At 42.8% G+C, this 16551-nt stretch overlaps 1 protein-coding gene across 2 annotated transcripts in view; it reads right to left on the reverse strand.

Moving 5' to 3' along the window:
- ZGRF1 (zinc finger GRF-type containing 1) overlaps positions 1-16527 on the reverse strand; it is a 62809-nt gene extending 46282 nt beyond the window's left edge. Inside the window, exons 1-6 of one of the 2 annotated variants that reach the window (XM_074338577.1) lie at positions 16076-16527; positions 13288-13377; positions 12081-12161; positions 6047-6106; positions 4455-4640; positions 2253-3918 (exon numbers count right to left, since the gene is read on the reverse strand). In XM_074338577.1, coding sequence (XP_074194678.1) covers positions 2253-3918; positions 4455-4640; positions 6047-6106; positions 12081-12161; positions 13288-13308 — 2014 coding nt within the window. In that variant the 5' untranslated portion in view covers positions 13309-13377; positions 16076-16527. Of the gene's footprint in view, positions 1-1712; positions 3919-4454; positions 4641-6046; positions 6107-12080; positions 12162-13287; positions 13378-16075 lie in introns of both variants that reach the window. The other variant, XM_074338576.1, reaches the window with a different exon arrangement.
- Between the last annotated feature and the right edge of the window lie 24 nt (positions 16528-16551).

Genomic DNA, 16551 nt, shown 5'->3' on the forward strand with positions numbered 1-16551 from the left:
AGCCACCGGGCTGGCCTTAAGAATTCAATTTCACCTTTTCTTTGAGTATCATCAAATACATTGCTCATTTGCATTCATGTGTATGTAGTATTTACTCCTATCTTCTATATTATTTTTCTTTTGGAAAATGCTGTTGGCAACATACCATAAGCAAAATTAAATGACCAGTATGTCATACTGAAAGAAAATACTTGCAACATATACCAGAGGTAAAGGGCGAAAATCTCTTATATAAAGAATTCGTACAAATCAAGGAGTAGGAAAAGACCAACAACCATTAAAAAACTGGACAAGGGGTGGAACAGACAATACATGAAAGAGACACACAAATGATGATTAAACATATAAAGAGAAGCTCAATTTCACTTGCAGTCATGGAGATACAAATTTAAAATACACGAATGTCATTTCTCGTCTATTAGGTTGGCAAAAATTACAAAGCCTCCAACACAGTCTGCAGGCAAGGCTATGGAGAAGCAGGCACTCACACCTTCCCAGTGGGAGTGAGAGGGCATGGGTTCCTGCGGAAGGAATTCTGAAGCACCTGTGAGGACACACTTTTACCCAGCAGCCATGCCTACGGCTAGGAAAGCGCCCTGGAAGCCACCTCCAACACTATGTAAACACCTGGGTGTTTATACAGATAAATAAGGTTACTGCAGTCACATCGTCTGTAACAGCAAAATGTGGCAGGCTGGTGGCATCACTGGCTCATCCACCCGGGAATCTTACACGCTGTAAACATAAGGATGCGTCTTCTGAAGATACGAAGCGATGTCCAGAATACACTACAAGGGGAAAAGCAAGGAGCTAAAGAATGCAGAGTATGGGGTCTCCTGTTGAACAAGGGAAACAAGAACTTATACATGGAGGGGCTTGTGTTTGCCCAAAGAAAAGCAGGCATGCCATGTGGTTACCTACAGTAGGTAGGCAGGAACAGGATGAAGGCAGAAGGAGGGACCCGAGTGTACACTTTTATATGGCTGGCGTATGAACCAGGTTAGTATTTTCCACTCAGAAATAAAAATAAATCAACAAGGATGGCCCCCAAAGCCCTCATAGTAAATATAAGCAATGAACTTCAAGATACATCAAATGGCGGCTTAATCGTTTGAAGGGGAAAAAGTAACCCAAGGACGTTGAACGTAACGTAATACTCATCTCTATACTGTCAGTAGGATGTATTCTGAATACAAAACAAAAAACCCCAGAGGATTTGTGCACGTTACCCACTGTTTCTGCTGGCAGAGATATTGGTGTAACCATCTGGTATGTCCGGTAGAACTGAGGAAGTGAACAGACTGATGTGACTGGGGACCCAGGGCCCTTTCTCAGTGTGGGAACAAAGAAACACAACTGTGGAATGCAGCAGAGTTGGAATTAGAGATGATCAGCACGAACTCACGATTTCTTTAGTGTCTGCTGGCCCTTGTCCACAAATGTGTGCCAGGAGTGCATCGTGCATGCACACCCGTGGCTTACAGGTGCCCTCACATGCGAGGGGCACTTCTGGACGGAGACTGTGGCTCTGAGGGGCGGGCTGAGGGCCAGTGACAGGAAAGAGACTCCCCGCCCACTGCTCTCCTGTTAGAGCTGACTTTACCAAGTACAGGTACTACCCATTGCAGTGCGGTTAATGCAGCCTGCAGAGCAAGCACCTCTCACCCGTCAGCAACACAGAGAACCACCCCAAACAGACGTGCCACTCTAACCTCCAGGGCTGCTCTCCGGCTCGTGTGTCTGCACAGCTCCTAGCTGCCCAGAGGCTGTGCTTCTCCTTCTCAGTATTTCCAAGCCTTCCAAAGCTGTACTGTGTTCAGACAATGACTTTAAAAGGGCAATGTTATTTCCCGACCCAGGAAGGTCTGAAGAATTCCTGGCGGCAGGCCTGCATTGTGTGCTTTCTCCAGCAGTACCTAGTCCAGAGTGGTCAGATTCAGAAATACGTGCTTGTCTGTCTCTGAAAATGGGATGCCTTCTTCCCCCAGGGCAGCACAAAGAGCTGGAAACTAAGGGGCTTGAGTGATCAAGGGCCGCAGCATATGCGTCGGAGTGACTGTGCATGGCACTCAATGGAGGGGCCCTGTCATTACTGCCAAGGCCTGTCGGGAAAGCCTGCTCCTCCTCTTCAGCTGCGTCACTTCCCATGGTAGAGGGCTGAGGCTGGGCCCGCTCTGAAGGTCGGCTGTTCTCAGGGCTTTGATTAGGGGCCATGTTTAAAAAATGAGGAAGACGTAAATTTGAGGTTTTACCTTTAGGTTGATTCGGGAGAGAAGCAAAATCATAGTTCATTCCGACTTTTTGGACAGGTTTATTAGCATCTTCATCATACAGACCCCCAGTCCACTCTAAAGCTGAGTCAGAACCGCCATCCTCCTCTGGTTCTTCTCCAGTGTTTCCAGATTTCCAGGCTCCTAGGTCAAGACCTACACGAGTCTGACCACAAAACTGGGCCGGCAGAGTCTCTTCAACAGGAAATGCCTCTGCAGGTTTACCCCCAACGGACGTTAAGTGCGGCCAGTGCTCACTGCCGATGGCTTCACGGCTCTCGTCCTCACATCTCCTCTGAACACCTGGCCTGCAGTCATTACCCAAAGTTTCCTGTACCCAACGCCCTGACTCCTGGGAAATTTCATTGCTTTCCTGTGACTCCTCCTCAGTGTCACTGGTTTCAAAATTGTTCAGGTTAAAAGTCACCTCCAAAACTGGTTGTGTGACATGCCTCTCGGGTTCACGAACAGTAGGAAGACTTCCACCAGCAGCATTACTTGTAGAAAACACGTCAGTGATGGCAGCAGACATGCTGGATTGCTCACGTAGTAAAGACACGCTCTGTAGACGTTCAGGTCCTGCCAGACCACACACAGCCTGTTTATACCCCTTTCCTGGGGCTCCACACAGATCTGCCTCCCGAGCGTCTTCTCTAGTGAGAAGCGATCCTTCCACGCACATCTGGTCATTCTGCTTAACAGGCATTTTAATATCTTCTTGAATGTCAGAGTCTGATAATGAGCCATCATTTTCTACATTGCCACGGGCAACAGGTAGGCTGTTGCTTTCACAGAAGGAAGTAATTTCTAATGTTCCTTTCTGACCCCAGGATTGGTAATTATTATCTACTAGCTTGTCTTCATTAGACATTTCTGCATTTTCAGCACATGTTTCAAAGAACTGGATCTCTTTTTGTACCAAAAGGTCTTCCAAATGTAAATTCATTCTATCTCCCGGAGCCGTGGGTTTCCTTTCTGGATTATTTCTACCTGCAGGAGAGTGGACAGGTGAGCTCTGCGAGGATGAACGCACGGCCCACTGGCTTCCGCTTTTCATGGTACTTTCTGACTGACGCTGGTCGTGTAAACTTTCTGTTCTCACCTCCGCACACTCTTCCTGCTCGATGAAGCACTCTGGCTTCGTGGTGATTTTCAAACCTCCTAGCGGTTGTCCCTGAGGGAAACGCTCTGTAACCTCAGGCTTCACTTGCTCGGACACGCCCGCTGACGTGGCCTTCAGCAGCGCTACTATCTGTGCTTTGCTTCTGGTGCTCTGGGAGACTCCCAAACAGGGAGACGCCAAACTAGCTCTTTCCGTGGGCTCATTGGTCAGTAAAGAATCTGAATGCTTATTTACAGAACTGACAGGAGAGCAAAAGTGATTTTCTTCACACAGCGTTTCTGGGCTCGTCCTGCAGGATGGAGCAGAGGCCACTGTGGAGGAAGGTCGGCCGCTCCTGGCGCCGCTTCTGCAGGTGGCAGTGTCCTTGGGGTCTGTCGGCACGCTGCCAGCAGAAAACAGAGGAGAGGTGCTATAGAATGGAGAAAGAAAACCAGGGCCGCACATCTTAGCCTCAGCCGACGCAGCTGATGCACCATCCTCCGTAATAACCACTTTCTTTGGCACTTGATGTGGTCCTTGGACACCCTAAAAATAATAAAACAATTATTAGCTGTTCTATTGCCTATAAACAAAATGTGAAATGAACTGACCAAAAAAATACAAAAGGTAATAAATAAAAAGGAATGTGTATGTTTTGCAAGGTAAACTAATAATAAGATATAAAGTTTGCAGGGTTAAAACGCAAGCTCAGAGGCAGCCGGTTGGCTCAGCTGGGTAGAGCACAGTGTTCATAACACCCAGGTCGCCAGTTCGATTCCCACAGGGGCCAGTGAGCTGTGCCCTCCACAACTAGATTGAAAACAATGGCTTGACATGGAGCTGATGGGTCTTGGGAAAAACACACTGTTCCCCAATATTCCCCAATTAAAAAAAAAATTTAAGAAAAATAAGTGAAATGCAAATTCATTGTCATTAACATCTTTCTAATGAGGGAGTACTTTCTTTCCACCTGAGCATATACTATGAAGTACCGTATGAATGATAGAGCACAACAGCTTCAACATTCACTACCTGATTTTATAAATACACATTGACTTACTATTTTCAATAGAGACACTTACAGCAAACTTCCTTTTCAAGCCTGCAGGCCGACATCCAAGGGTGCGGCCGGAGGGAAGACACCGTCTTGAATTTGAGTCTGGTGCTTCTTTAACAACATCCTGTGGAAGAGCTGTGCTTCCGGCAACTTGAACCTCCTCGACTGTGATTAAGTATCGATCACTTTCTAAGCCATCTCCAGGTTTCACCTAAATGTTAAAGAATATATGTTAAATCCATATACGTCTAACTATTTGATCATGTGTTCCAGGAAGCTTTCTAACACTAGCAAGACACAATGGATATTCGATGAAGTTACTGAATGAATGGATCAATAACTAAATTGTTTATTTAGTATGCACTAGTTAACTACCAACAAGCACAAAAAAGATAATAATACGACAAAAAGTTTCCCCATTTATTCAAAAGCACATACTGGGGACCTCTATGACGCCATGTTCCATGCTGCCAACACCAATACAAGCAAGAAAATATGCCTCCTCTCAAGTTCATTTAGAATCTACACAAGAATTGTAATTTTTAAAAATTAGAGCTATTAAATATCAATTGTCTTCATAAATTAATGAGAATTACAAACTCATAATTACCATAAACTTAATATTATTATAAAGTATTAGTTGCTTACACAATCATATTCAAAAAAAGCATTTTTAATCACCTTGCAAAACAAAATACAGCACTTGCCACCATCTCTGACTGCAGCACAAAAATAAAATTATCAACCTACGGTATAATACACAAAACCTGTGTATTATCAGATAATGTACTTAATCTTTGTTAATGGAATGATTTAAATGAAATAATAACAGTAATTACCATCAATTAAGCATCTTATAAAACAGTGCTTCTCCTACACCCTCTTTTGATAAAAGTAAAAATACTAGAATCACTATTAATGTCATCTAGAATTTAAAATTAAATGCCATGGCCAAAATCAACACAATGGGAATAAGAACATGCATCTTAACACTTCTAGAGTCACTGCACTAACCTGCCCTGCAGTCTACAAACTATTTCTAATCTTCAGACCAACAGCAAAGTCTGTCGGCGGTCTGCATCTTACAGTAGAGCAGACAGGCCCAGGCAGCACATGGAAGTGGGAAATGAACGCTGAATGAACAACTCTAATATCCTTACTCTTCACCTTTACAGTGAAATATGTCTTTAGTCCCCTTCCTTGCTTTCTTCACTGGGGAAAAACACAGAATAAATGTATGAGAAAATATTTTAACTAGGAATGAGTTCACAAAATATTCCCACTGTGGTTCTGTGCCTGTCACAAGCATGGGACAGGGTTAGACTAGAGCCACGTCCTGTGCTCCGCCCCAGCCCACACCTGCCACGCTGAGCGTACGCAAGCTCCTCCTCCGTGTGGCACTCTTGATCTACATTCCCAGGGGTGCTAAGATTAAATGAAACAATGTCTAAAAGCGTTTAGCACAGAGTCTGGCTAATAACAAATGCTCAATAAATACTAGCTGTAATTACTAGTATTCGTACCATGACGATACTATTTAACATTCACAAAAGGATTTAAAGAGACTTCTTATCAGTAAGCTAAAAATAGGGTAGACACATTAAAACATTAAAATACCTTAAGGCATTTGAGAAATAAACTCTCCAAACATTCTCCTTTGTCATCATATAAAATTGCCTGTATTAAAACAAAATAAATGTTAAAACAGACACAATGTAATTCTGCTTTTCTTAAACATCTTGAACAGCAAATCAAAGCTGCCTTACCCGTAACGCATGTGAGGAAAGCATGACCCACCTCGTTAACGGGGGTCAGCAGTGCATCCCCCTTAATGTTCACTAACACCTGCCTCTTCCTGCAGAAAGCAAACGCATGCTCACAGCGGCTCAAAAACTCAGCCCCTCCTGGGAGCTGTGGGATGGAGCTGGGAAGCAGGCAAACTGCAGTGTGGGATGGCAGCGGGAGACAAGGCTAGTGAGGAGATTACGTAACAGGGAGCACAGGGGTCAGGGTGACGACCCGTGCTTGGAACACACCATCAGCCTGGGGACAAGACGACTGTCTGCGAGGTGTGTGACAGACGGGGGAAATAGGAGGCTGGGATGATTAGAATTTTCTGGCTTTCTCCTTGTGTCTCCAGCCATTTCACAACAGCTTCTCCACTAGCCCCTTACATGCTGCTGTTTCCATGACTTTGGAGTTTGGCAGTTCCTTAAAAGAGTAAACGTGGAGTGACCACATGGTCCAGCAGTTCCACTTTCAGGCAGACAGAGAAATGACCAACATGGCACACAAGTGTTCCTATCAGCATTATTCATACAGTTAAGAAGTGGAAACAACTAAAGCGTCTATCAATTGATGAATTGATAAATAAAGTGAGATAAATCCATACAATATTATTCAGCAACTAAGGGAACAAAGTGTTGGTAATGGTTCAACATGGACACACATGGCAAGCGCACTGAATGAAAGAAGTCACCCACAGAGTGCACATGCTGCAGCACCCACTCATGCAAACCTGCTGCGACAGCAAGTGGATTAGTGGTGCTTAGGGCTGCGGTTGCACACCGAGTAGGGACTCCAGGGGGTGTGGGATTTCTTTCTGGGGTGACAAAAGTGTCCTAAAATCACATTTTGGTGATTGCTGCAAAACTCTGTGAATATGCTAATACCCAGTGAATTATATACTTTTCATGGGTGAACTGAAAAGTGTGAATTGTATGTCAACAAAGCTGTTAAAAATCAGTGTTTCCACAAAAGAACAAGACAAACAAATGAAGAAACAAAAACTCATAGACACATACAGTAGTGGTTACCAGAGAGTGGGGGGGGGGGGGTAGAAGAGGGTAAAAAGGATCAAATAAATGGTGATCGAAAGAAAAATAAAAGTCCGTGTTTCCAAGGGATCCGCCTTTCTTCCTCTGCTCCTTACACCATGACGCAGGAGCCCCCATACAAATCAGGCCAGGCCCCGCCTCCAAAGCACCCACCTAAGAACAGTACCCGGTGCCCAGTGGGGCCTCACCGCTCCCTCGCCGCAGCCTAACCCACCACACACACCTCCCTGAGCTCACTGGCCTGGTCTCCTCACCTTATGCCCATGAACTCAGGGATTTATCTGTTCCGGTCCCTGCTGAGTCCCTGACAACAGTGCGCAACTCACAGCAGACGCTCAAAAATCTTTGTTGAATGAACAGCTCCAGTGTGGGAGCTTCGCGTGTCATCCGAAGGCCAGCACTCCTGGCCCACGCCAGGTGCCAACTCTCCTGAGGTCCAGCGAAGTTCAGGAAGTTCAAAACGGAACTCAGAATCTTCACGGTTCCCTTCAAATTCAGTTTCTTTTCTGAGATACGCTACCTAGGTGCCATGATCATAACGCAGAAACCTGAAACCCACTTCGGATTCTCCTCACCTTCCATATCCAAGACGCGAACAGTCTACCGTAGTTTCACAGTCCCTCTCTTCCCTCCGTTGTCACTGCGAACGCCTGTGGGGTCAGACCCCCAACATTTCACCTACATTACTCCTATAGCCTCCTTACTACGGCCGGCTTCCTAAACCCAAACCGACTTTCATCCCACAGGATCAAGTTCCCTGAGACCCCGCTGCCACAGTGAGTTTCTAAAATGGAAACGAGACGCTGTCAGCCTTCTGCTCCAAGTCTTTGCGGGCCTCCAGGAGGCGCTCCTGCCGCCCCAGAGCCCAGGAGCTGCCTTTCCCACAGGGCCCTTCCTTCCAGCCACACTAGTGCCTGTAGTTCCCCAAAAGGTCCCCACTGCCTCCCACCTCCAAGTGGTAAGAGCTATGACACCATGTTAGCTCCCCACCCTCCAACCTATCAAACACTCAAGAGCACTCTTCATCTGGAAAGACTTCGGAGCCAGAGTCACATTTTGATATCCCTCCTTTGTAATCTCATAGAATCCTAAGCATATCTCTGGACATATTATAATCCTTCTGCTCTTAGATACAAATCAGATAAAAGTCCCTTGAAGACAACAGTCACCACTCAAGGCATGCTTACAGTGTGCCCGGTGCTGTAGACGGAGGTTTCTGTTTTCTCTTTTAACACTCAAGATGACTTTATGAAGCATGTTTTCCCCACTTACAAAGAAGGGACTAAGAGGCTTTGAGAGGCTAAACAATTTGCCAGATTACCCATCCACTCAGTGAGGAACCAGGACTGAAATGAAGTCTATTTGATACGCGCTGCTCTCTTACACAGCCTCCATGTCCTGGCCTGACTGTTCCCACTGCCTACCGGCAATATGTTTGCTGGGCGATCACTCAGGTGATGGAAGAGGAATAACCTTGACGGTAAGAATTAGGATAGAGAAAAGGCAGTACTACGTAGCAAGAGAAACTGAGTAAGCAGTGGCTTGGATTTGGAGAGAGGACACTATTTAGGATACAGTGATATTACTAATTCCCGAATCACGGAAAATCTCTGGGATTAACTTGAATTTATCTTGTTTTCCGATAACCTACCATTGTGAGGTGTGTAATGGATACACAATAAATGTATATTAATACAATAGTTGAAGATAAAGCTGGATAATATCATTAGTTTGACTTTTATGATTTTGTACCAGAAGACACAATGGATATGCAGGATCCAATCAGGTGCCTTTTTTTTTTTAAGGGCGCAGCTCACAGCGGCCTATGTGGTAGTGTTATCAGCACCACGCTCTAACCAACTGAGCTATCTGGCCACCCCTCAGATGTCTTTTTAATATAAAACAAAATCTGTAAGACTTTGAAGATGTGTTCCTAATCAAATAGGAAGAATATGAAAAAAAAAATTATACAGAATTGCATCAAACAGTGACTGAATTTAGTTTAAGACAAGTGACTAAAAAAAAAAAAAGGATGGGGACAGGCATTGATATTCATCTATTCGAATCAGAAGAATTAAGATGATGACATGACTGACTCTGGGTGGTGAATACACAATGGGATTTATAGATAATGTAATACAGAATTGTACACCTGAAATCTATGTAATTTTACTAACAATTGTCACCCCAATAAATTAAAAAAAAAAAAAGAAACACACCTACAAAAAAAATAAATAAATAAAACAGCTCATGAAGATCTCAATTAATAACAGCAACAAAACAACAGTGAAAAAATAAACACACATGGAAAAAAAAAAAAGATGATGACATGACTGGAACACAGAGACATCCACCCTGAGACCAACCCTCTCTATAGCCATGAACTCGGACGTGCAGCTGGACACAAGGCTCGATGTGCCATGATGACACTACTGCTGAGTGACTGCCTGCAGCCTCAGCCTCAAATCCAGCCCCAGGTCTGACTAGTGAGCTCAGCTCCCTGCACAGTCCAACTTATTCGGAGAGTAACATTCAAGGCTGAATAATGATAACGAATTAATTCAAACTAAAGAATCAGTCCTTTTGAATTAGGATCATGAATAAATTTTAATAATCAGACAATCGATGAGTTTTAAAGTATTTGTGTTTTTTAAAAATTCTATTCTGTTTTAAGAGGTAGTTGTAATGTTTTAGACAATTTACATTTTAAATGTATCTAACAGATTAGCTTTATGATTTGAATTTAAAATGTATAATTGAGAAATTCATTTTGGAGTGTGACTTGTTAATTGAAAGGAAGGGGTAGGTAAATTTTACTACTAGCTTTATGAACCATATTAGAATGCTTAAAAGGCTTTAAGATTAACTATGTTTGTTTACAATTTATTAGAATTACTAGAAGGATTTAAGTCCTCTGGAGGCTTTTGTTTGTTAGGGCAATGTAATGCTAAAGAAAGAAAATAAAATATATTAAATTTACAAATTTGATTTAAAATATTTAGGATTTTGTCAATAAACTGATTTAATAATATTAAAAGTATCTACCTTGTTCAACTCCACTGAAAGTGAAACTAAACTAAGTTTATAAATTTAATAGGATTTTTAAGTTGAACTTGAAGCTTCAGGAAAAGCTGGTTTTTCTTTTAATTTTGTTTTAGTAAGTTACATGTTAATTTGAAGGATAATAATAACATGCAGCCTTTCTACACTGAAAGCTCTGTTGTGCTAACTTCACAATGACAGATGTGCGGAATAAAGACAAAATGTGGAGACCCCTAAGTGCTAGGCCGCGGATGGTGGGCTTCGCTGAGAAGGCTCTAATATCACTGGTGTGTCAGCTCATCTGTAATAAAGGTGTTCTTTTAAATCAGCAATATTAAGAGAGATGGTAGAATGGCTGGGATACGGGTTCTGGAGCCAAAAGCCTAGATTCACGTGACTCACCTCTTGGGGGTGGGATCTGGGGACAAGCCACTGCACCTCTCGGTGCCTCCGTCTCATGTCAAAGATAAAAACAGAACCTAACAAGTCAGACAGTTGTGTGGGCTAAGTGCACACATTTAAAGATTACACCTGGCACATAGTAAGCACTTCGTAAGTTTAAAAAAAAAGAAGAAGTAGAAGAAAAAGGGGGTGTTGGGGCTGGGCGAATGGGTAAAGGGGATCAAAAGGTACAAACTTCTAGTTATAAAATAAATAAGTCATGAGGGTGTAATGTATAGTAATGGTGACATTAATCATACTGTGCGGCATATTTGAAAGTTGCTAAGAGAATAAATCTTAAAAGTCCTCATCATAAGAAAAAAATAGGAAAGTTTTGTGACTATGTATGGTGACAGATGTTAACTAGATATACTGTGGTGGCCATTTTACAATGTATACAAATATCAAATCATGATGTTGTACATGTGAAAACTAGTATCATGATATGTCAATAAAAACCATAAACAAACAAAGCAGACTGCCCTCCCAATACGTGAGTGGGCTCCATCCAACCAGTGGAAGGCCCGAAGAGAACCAAAAGGCAGAGACGGGTTTACGGATCTTACGTTTCTCTGTACGTCTCTACATGAGTAGGCAGGACTGAGTCCTGTGAAACGTTACAATTTGGGACGACAGTGAGCCCACAGAAGATTCTGAGAAGTGGCCAGAATGCAGCACCAGGAGCGTGTGATGTTGCAGAAGTCAAGTGGAGAAGAGGGGACGTGAAGAATGGAGGATGCAAGAGTGTAAAGATCACGAGAACTGACCAGAGGACAGCGAGATCTGGCAGACAGATAACAGGCGGGAAAGGAAACCCTGAAGGGCCATCACGTCTAGTACAGTGAGAGATCACCTCTAAATACTTCTCTCAAGACTGACAGGATCATGTCACAACCAAAATGACAGATTCAAGGAAAATCTGTAGAGAGAAAAGAAGAATTCTATGCACAATTTGAGAAATTGGCAGCTGTTCTAAAATGGTCTGTCAGCTCTCTGTGCCTTTTCACTATGAGCATGATTGTGTTAGAAATATATTTCAACAGGCAGTTGTCTCTGTAGAGTTATACTCTTATTACCTTTAAAGCAAAAATGTGCCAAAATTCCTCAAGTTTCAACAAAATTTAATTCAAAATCAAAACAAATAACATTTACTGAATTTTATAATGCACAAATTAATCGCTATGATGTGGGAATCATTCGGCAACTTGTTTTCACATCAAGTCAGCTTATGAACACACCTAACATTGTACCACCGACAAAGTTTTCTTCACACCCAATGAAGAGGTAAGAACCTAGCTCTTGGGTTCTGCTGTCAAGTGTTTTGCACTTACTTTGTTTCCTACGTGAGGGATCTTCAGAATTCCATCTTGCCACACTTTTGACTTCTTCATCTTTTGATGAGTATATAGCACCTTAATTTCCAACAGTACAAAGTAAAAAAAATGGTTTCCATTTATGCGTCTTAAATGTTAGATATTTTATACCCTTCTAAAAACAAAATATATTTAAGACATCTTTTGGCAAAATAAAAGCACAGCTATCATAATAATGACAAAAAAATCAATTAAAAAAAGAAAGTGGGTAGTAAAAGGCAAGTGGGGGAGAAAGGAGAAGTCTAAGAACTGAAAAGTTAACTGAGTAACAAAAATAACTGAGCTTCTTAGTCATCAGTGGAGGAATGTGTCGGGTGACACAGTACTCGTGATGGGCAGGTCTCAAAGTGGCGTCCAGGGACTTGTGGAGGTCCCCAGGACTTTTTCAGGGGTCTGTGAGGTCAAAACGATTTTCACGACGTCATCTTCCTTTTCACTCTCACTGCTTCGGACAATTAGGGTAGAGTTATGTACAGGCAACATTGCAAGATTCAATTTCAAACCGAATCCAGAAGCAGATCTGAGAATTAAGTCAAATGCTAAAGGGATTTGAAAAAAATGTCGAGCAATGCTACTCTTTTCAACATGTTTTTTTTGTTGTTGTTATTGTTTTGGAAAATACATCTATTTTCATTAAAAATGTAATTTATTTTAAATGTAGCGGGTTGTTTTTTAATGAATTAATAAGCATTTAAAATTTTTCTGTTACAATTTCTAATATGAAACACATCAATAGATCTAAGCCCCACAATCAAAAATTCTTTGGGGTCCTCAATAATTTTTAAGGGTAAAAAAGGGTCCTAAGACCAAGCAATTTAAGAACCATTGATCTAGACAGAAGAGACATGCCAGTTCTTTCAGAGAAAGAAATGATTTACTGGTCCCCAGCCACCCAGGAATTTGTTCTAAAGGACTTTGGATAACAAATGTGGATAGTAGACAAGAGACAGAGTTGCAAGATAAAATACAGGGCAATATTTGAGACATACACACATATACTAAAAATTTCTTCACTGTTTTACTTGAAATTCAAATTTAACTGAGTGTCCTGCTTTTAGGGGTTTTTTTTTTTGGGGGGGGGGTTTATTTATTGCAAAATCTGGCAACTCTAGCAACATTTATGAAATGTGGAAGAAGAGGGAGGAAAAGAGGAAATAAGACTTACGATAAACTCTTGGCTTTCCATCGTTTCTTCAGAAGTTATAAACCAGTCAGTCCAGAAAATAGTTAGCGGTTATTCAACTATTTATGTAACCTAAAATGAAAAGTGACAAAGAATATTCCACCCTGATGAAAAGAATCAGTATTAAATAAAAATTTCCCCACAACTCTTGACAGGAGAGTGGAATCTAAGAGTTCCAAGACTGTAATGACCAAGGGAAACACAGTGCAATCACATTATCTGCCACTGAGGACACAAGAGTGACACCACATTGTAGAAAACAAATTTCCCCAGTAAAGAGAAAACTAAGTAAAATAGATAGTCTGCAAACATTTTTCTAGGTGAAAGAGCTTTGATTTGTAAAGTTTTCAGAATTGCTATGGTCACCACAAGATGGCCCCCTTGCCTTTAAATTTTTTCCTTTTATATCTTAAAGTCAACATACCATGGTACCTAGTACCAATACACCTTGTAATACCGCTACAAGGAAAAAAAAGTCTTTTCAACATCGTTGCAATGAGTACTGTACTCTACACTATTGGATAACACTGTCATTGTGGGCAAATTTGAAAATCTAAACTCACTGACGGTAAATTGAAGAAGTAAATAGAGATGTGAAAGAAAAAAATTTTTTCCCCCAAAAGCTGTGGTTCTAAAGCAGGGGTGTCCAAATGTTTTTCACCAAGGGCCATATGCGGTAAAATACACAAACAACCGGGCCACTCACTCGAGGTGAAGTACGTATTGCCTCACCTGGTTTATTTAAGTAAACTAAATATATTTTTGGAATTTGCTGCGGGCCAATTAAAAATGGATTGCAGGCCACGGTTGGCCAGTGGGCCGCAGTTTGGACACCCCTGTTCTAAAGGTATGACAGCATGAGTTGGAAAGTAGTTAGAAATCAAATTCTTGGGTTCCAGCCTTGACCTATTAAATCAGAAAGTCTGGGGTGGGGACCCAGTCATTGCGGTTTAACAAGCCTTGCAGGTGATAGTGGTACATGCTTGAGTTTGAGCATGGACCCTGTAAGACCTGGGGGTGGGGGTCAATAGAGCAATAATTTGCAATTCTGGATTCAATTCCTCATTTATAGATATAAAATAGGCCACCTACATATTATTTATAAATTACATATATGTATGTAGTCCTTACTATGTGCCAGACCAAAAAGCCAGACCTTACTATATGAGACAAAAATGAAAATACTATTCCCAGTCTCAAGGAGTATTGAGAAGTGATGAACAGTAATTACAAATACGACAGGAATAAGCACAGGAGGGGCACCCAACTCGGCCTAGGGCATCAAACAAGGTTTCCCAAGGACATAATAGCTAAGCTTTAAGATGAAATAACCTCTAACCAAGGAGAGATGCCAGGAAAGGAATTTCCAAACAGGAATCGATACGGATCAAGGCCTGTGGAAGACACAGGAAGGCTGGATCAAGGAACACGGAGCAGTGCAGTCAGGGAGCCAGGTGTGAGGCAGTGCGGGCACAGACTGAAAAGGAGCAGTAAGAGGATTCTGAGGGCCTCCTGCGTGGGCAGAGTTGTGTGGACTTTCTGTGAGACAACAGGAAGCCATGGCAGGGTTTTCAGGATAAAATGGCATCATCTGACTTGGGATTTACCAAGATCGCTCTGGCAGCCAGTGAGAGGAAAGACGGGGTGAGGGCTAGGCGAGTGAGACAAATACTTGCCATTTTATCTGTATGTGGACTCGAGATGATATGGTGTGGACAGCTCTTGGCACGTGGCAGTTGTTAATTAGACCTCTAACAACAGTTAGCAGTTATTCGGTGCAATTACATGCAGACATTGTTAAGGTGTTTAAATGCTCAGAACCTCATGGTGCAGATCATAGGTTTTACACTCATTTTACAAAAAGGAAACAGCTATAGAACAAGGAAGTAATTTGCCAAGATTGTAAAGTAAATAAATGGCAGATTCAGAATTCAACGCCAAGTAGTCAAAGCTGGTGCTCACCCTCATAGATACTACATTATAAGACTGTTATATAGTACCTGCGATGCCAGGCGGGAACTAGACTAGACGCTTTACATATCATATTTGTCGGCCTCATAATCCTGAAGAGCAGGTATTTTCATTACAATTTATAGATTAGGAATACAGTATTTGCTAATTCAGGATTGCTTACAGGCTATTTAGGAATTGCAAGATAAATTCCCCCTTGTTTTCCTAAATTAGCTGTGGGATTTACAACTTAAAAGAAACTGAGAAGGTCCAAACTCTCATAAATGGTAAATTAGATTACAAGGATTAAACCTAAAAAAATGGCTGACTGGATTTTAAAATATTGAGAAGAGTCCTAACTTCATTAAACAGGACAAATGGATTTGGCCAACAGCATCATAAATTTAAGTGAAGTGCAAGGAGAAGCCGTTTTCTGAAAGTCGTCATCCATCCACACCTGTCAAACAATTCACGTGTTGACCCACCTCTACGGGGTGGAAGTTAAACGTGCAGAGACGTTTTTAAAGGGGTGAGGAGACCCCAGCCGGTCCGCGATCACCACGGAAGTGCAGACATACACGCCTACCTGCACAGCACACAAACATTACTGTGCCGTTCATACCCTGATGTGTGAAATTCGGCCTCCTCACTAAAATACAGCCATTGCTCCGGGAAAGTACGACCAGATGTGTTTGGTCTTTTTGTTTTGGAACGAGCAGGATCTTTCGAATCCCTGAAAAGGTTCACAGGTTGAAACGTTTCAGAATCACAAACCCAATATGCCGCGAAGAAACCGTCCAAATAAGCAAAACAGGCCCACCTGTCATTTGCCAAGGTTCTCGTGACCACAGTTCTGTGTAGAAACGACAGCAGGCCTGACCCTCTGTCCGTCCTGAAAGCAACCGGCAAACCCCTCCCTGGTCTTCAAACGCCTGCGGGAACTGCAAAGCAGGGGCCGGGGACGGCGGAGAAGACGCGGCCCGACCACACCGCCGCCGGGAGTCGGAGCACGACGTGACGGTGACCGTCAGTCCCGGGCCCACAGCGTCTCACCGTCTGCTCCGGCGGAGCCGATCCCTTCGTCCCTCCGCCCGGAATCAGCGACGCCGCCTCCCGAAACCCGGGAATTAGCGCACTTCACCCAGCCATTACCAAAACTCACTCTCAAATTCTCCCGCGAAAGACTGTGACGTCACTAACCCGGGACCGCGCCAGACTCAGCCCGGCACTGTCGCCGTCAAGCCGCCAATCAAACTCCTCATTGGCTGCGAGCCCCCGCGGCCCCGCCCCCGAGCC

This window comes from Rhinolophus sinicus, linkage group LG07 (assembly GCF_036562045.2).
Source record: "Rhinolophus sinicus isolate RSC01 linkage group LG07, ASM3656204v1, whole genome shotgun sequence".
In the NCBI taxonomy this organism is placed as follows: domain Eukaryota; kingdom Metazoa; phylum Chordata; class Mammalia; order Chiroptera; family Rhinolophidae; genus Rhinolophus; species Rhinolophus sinicus.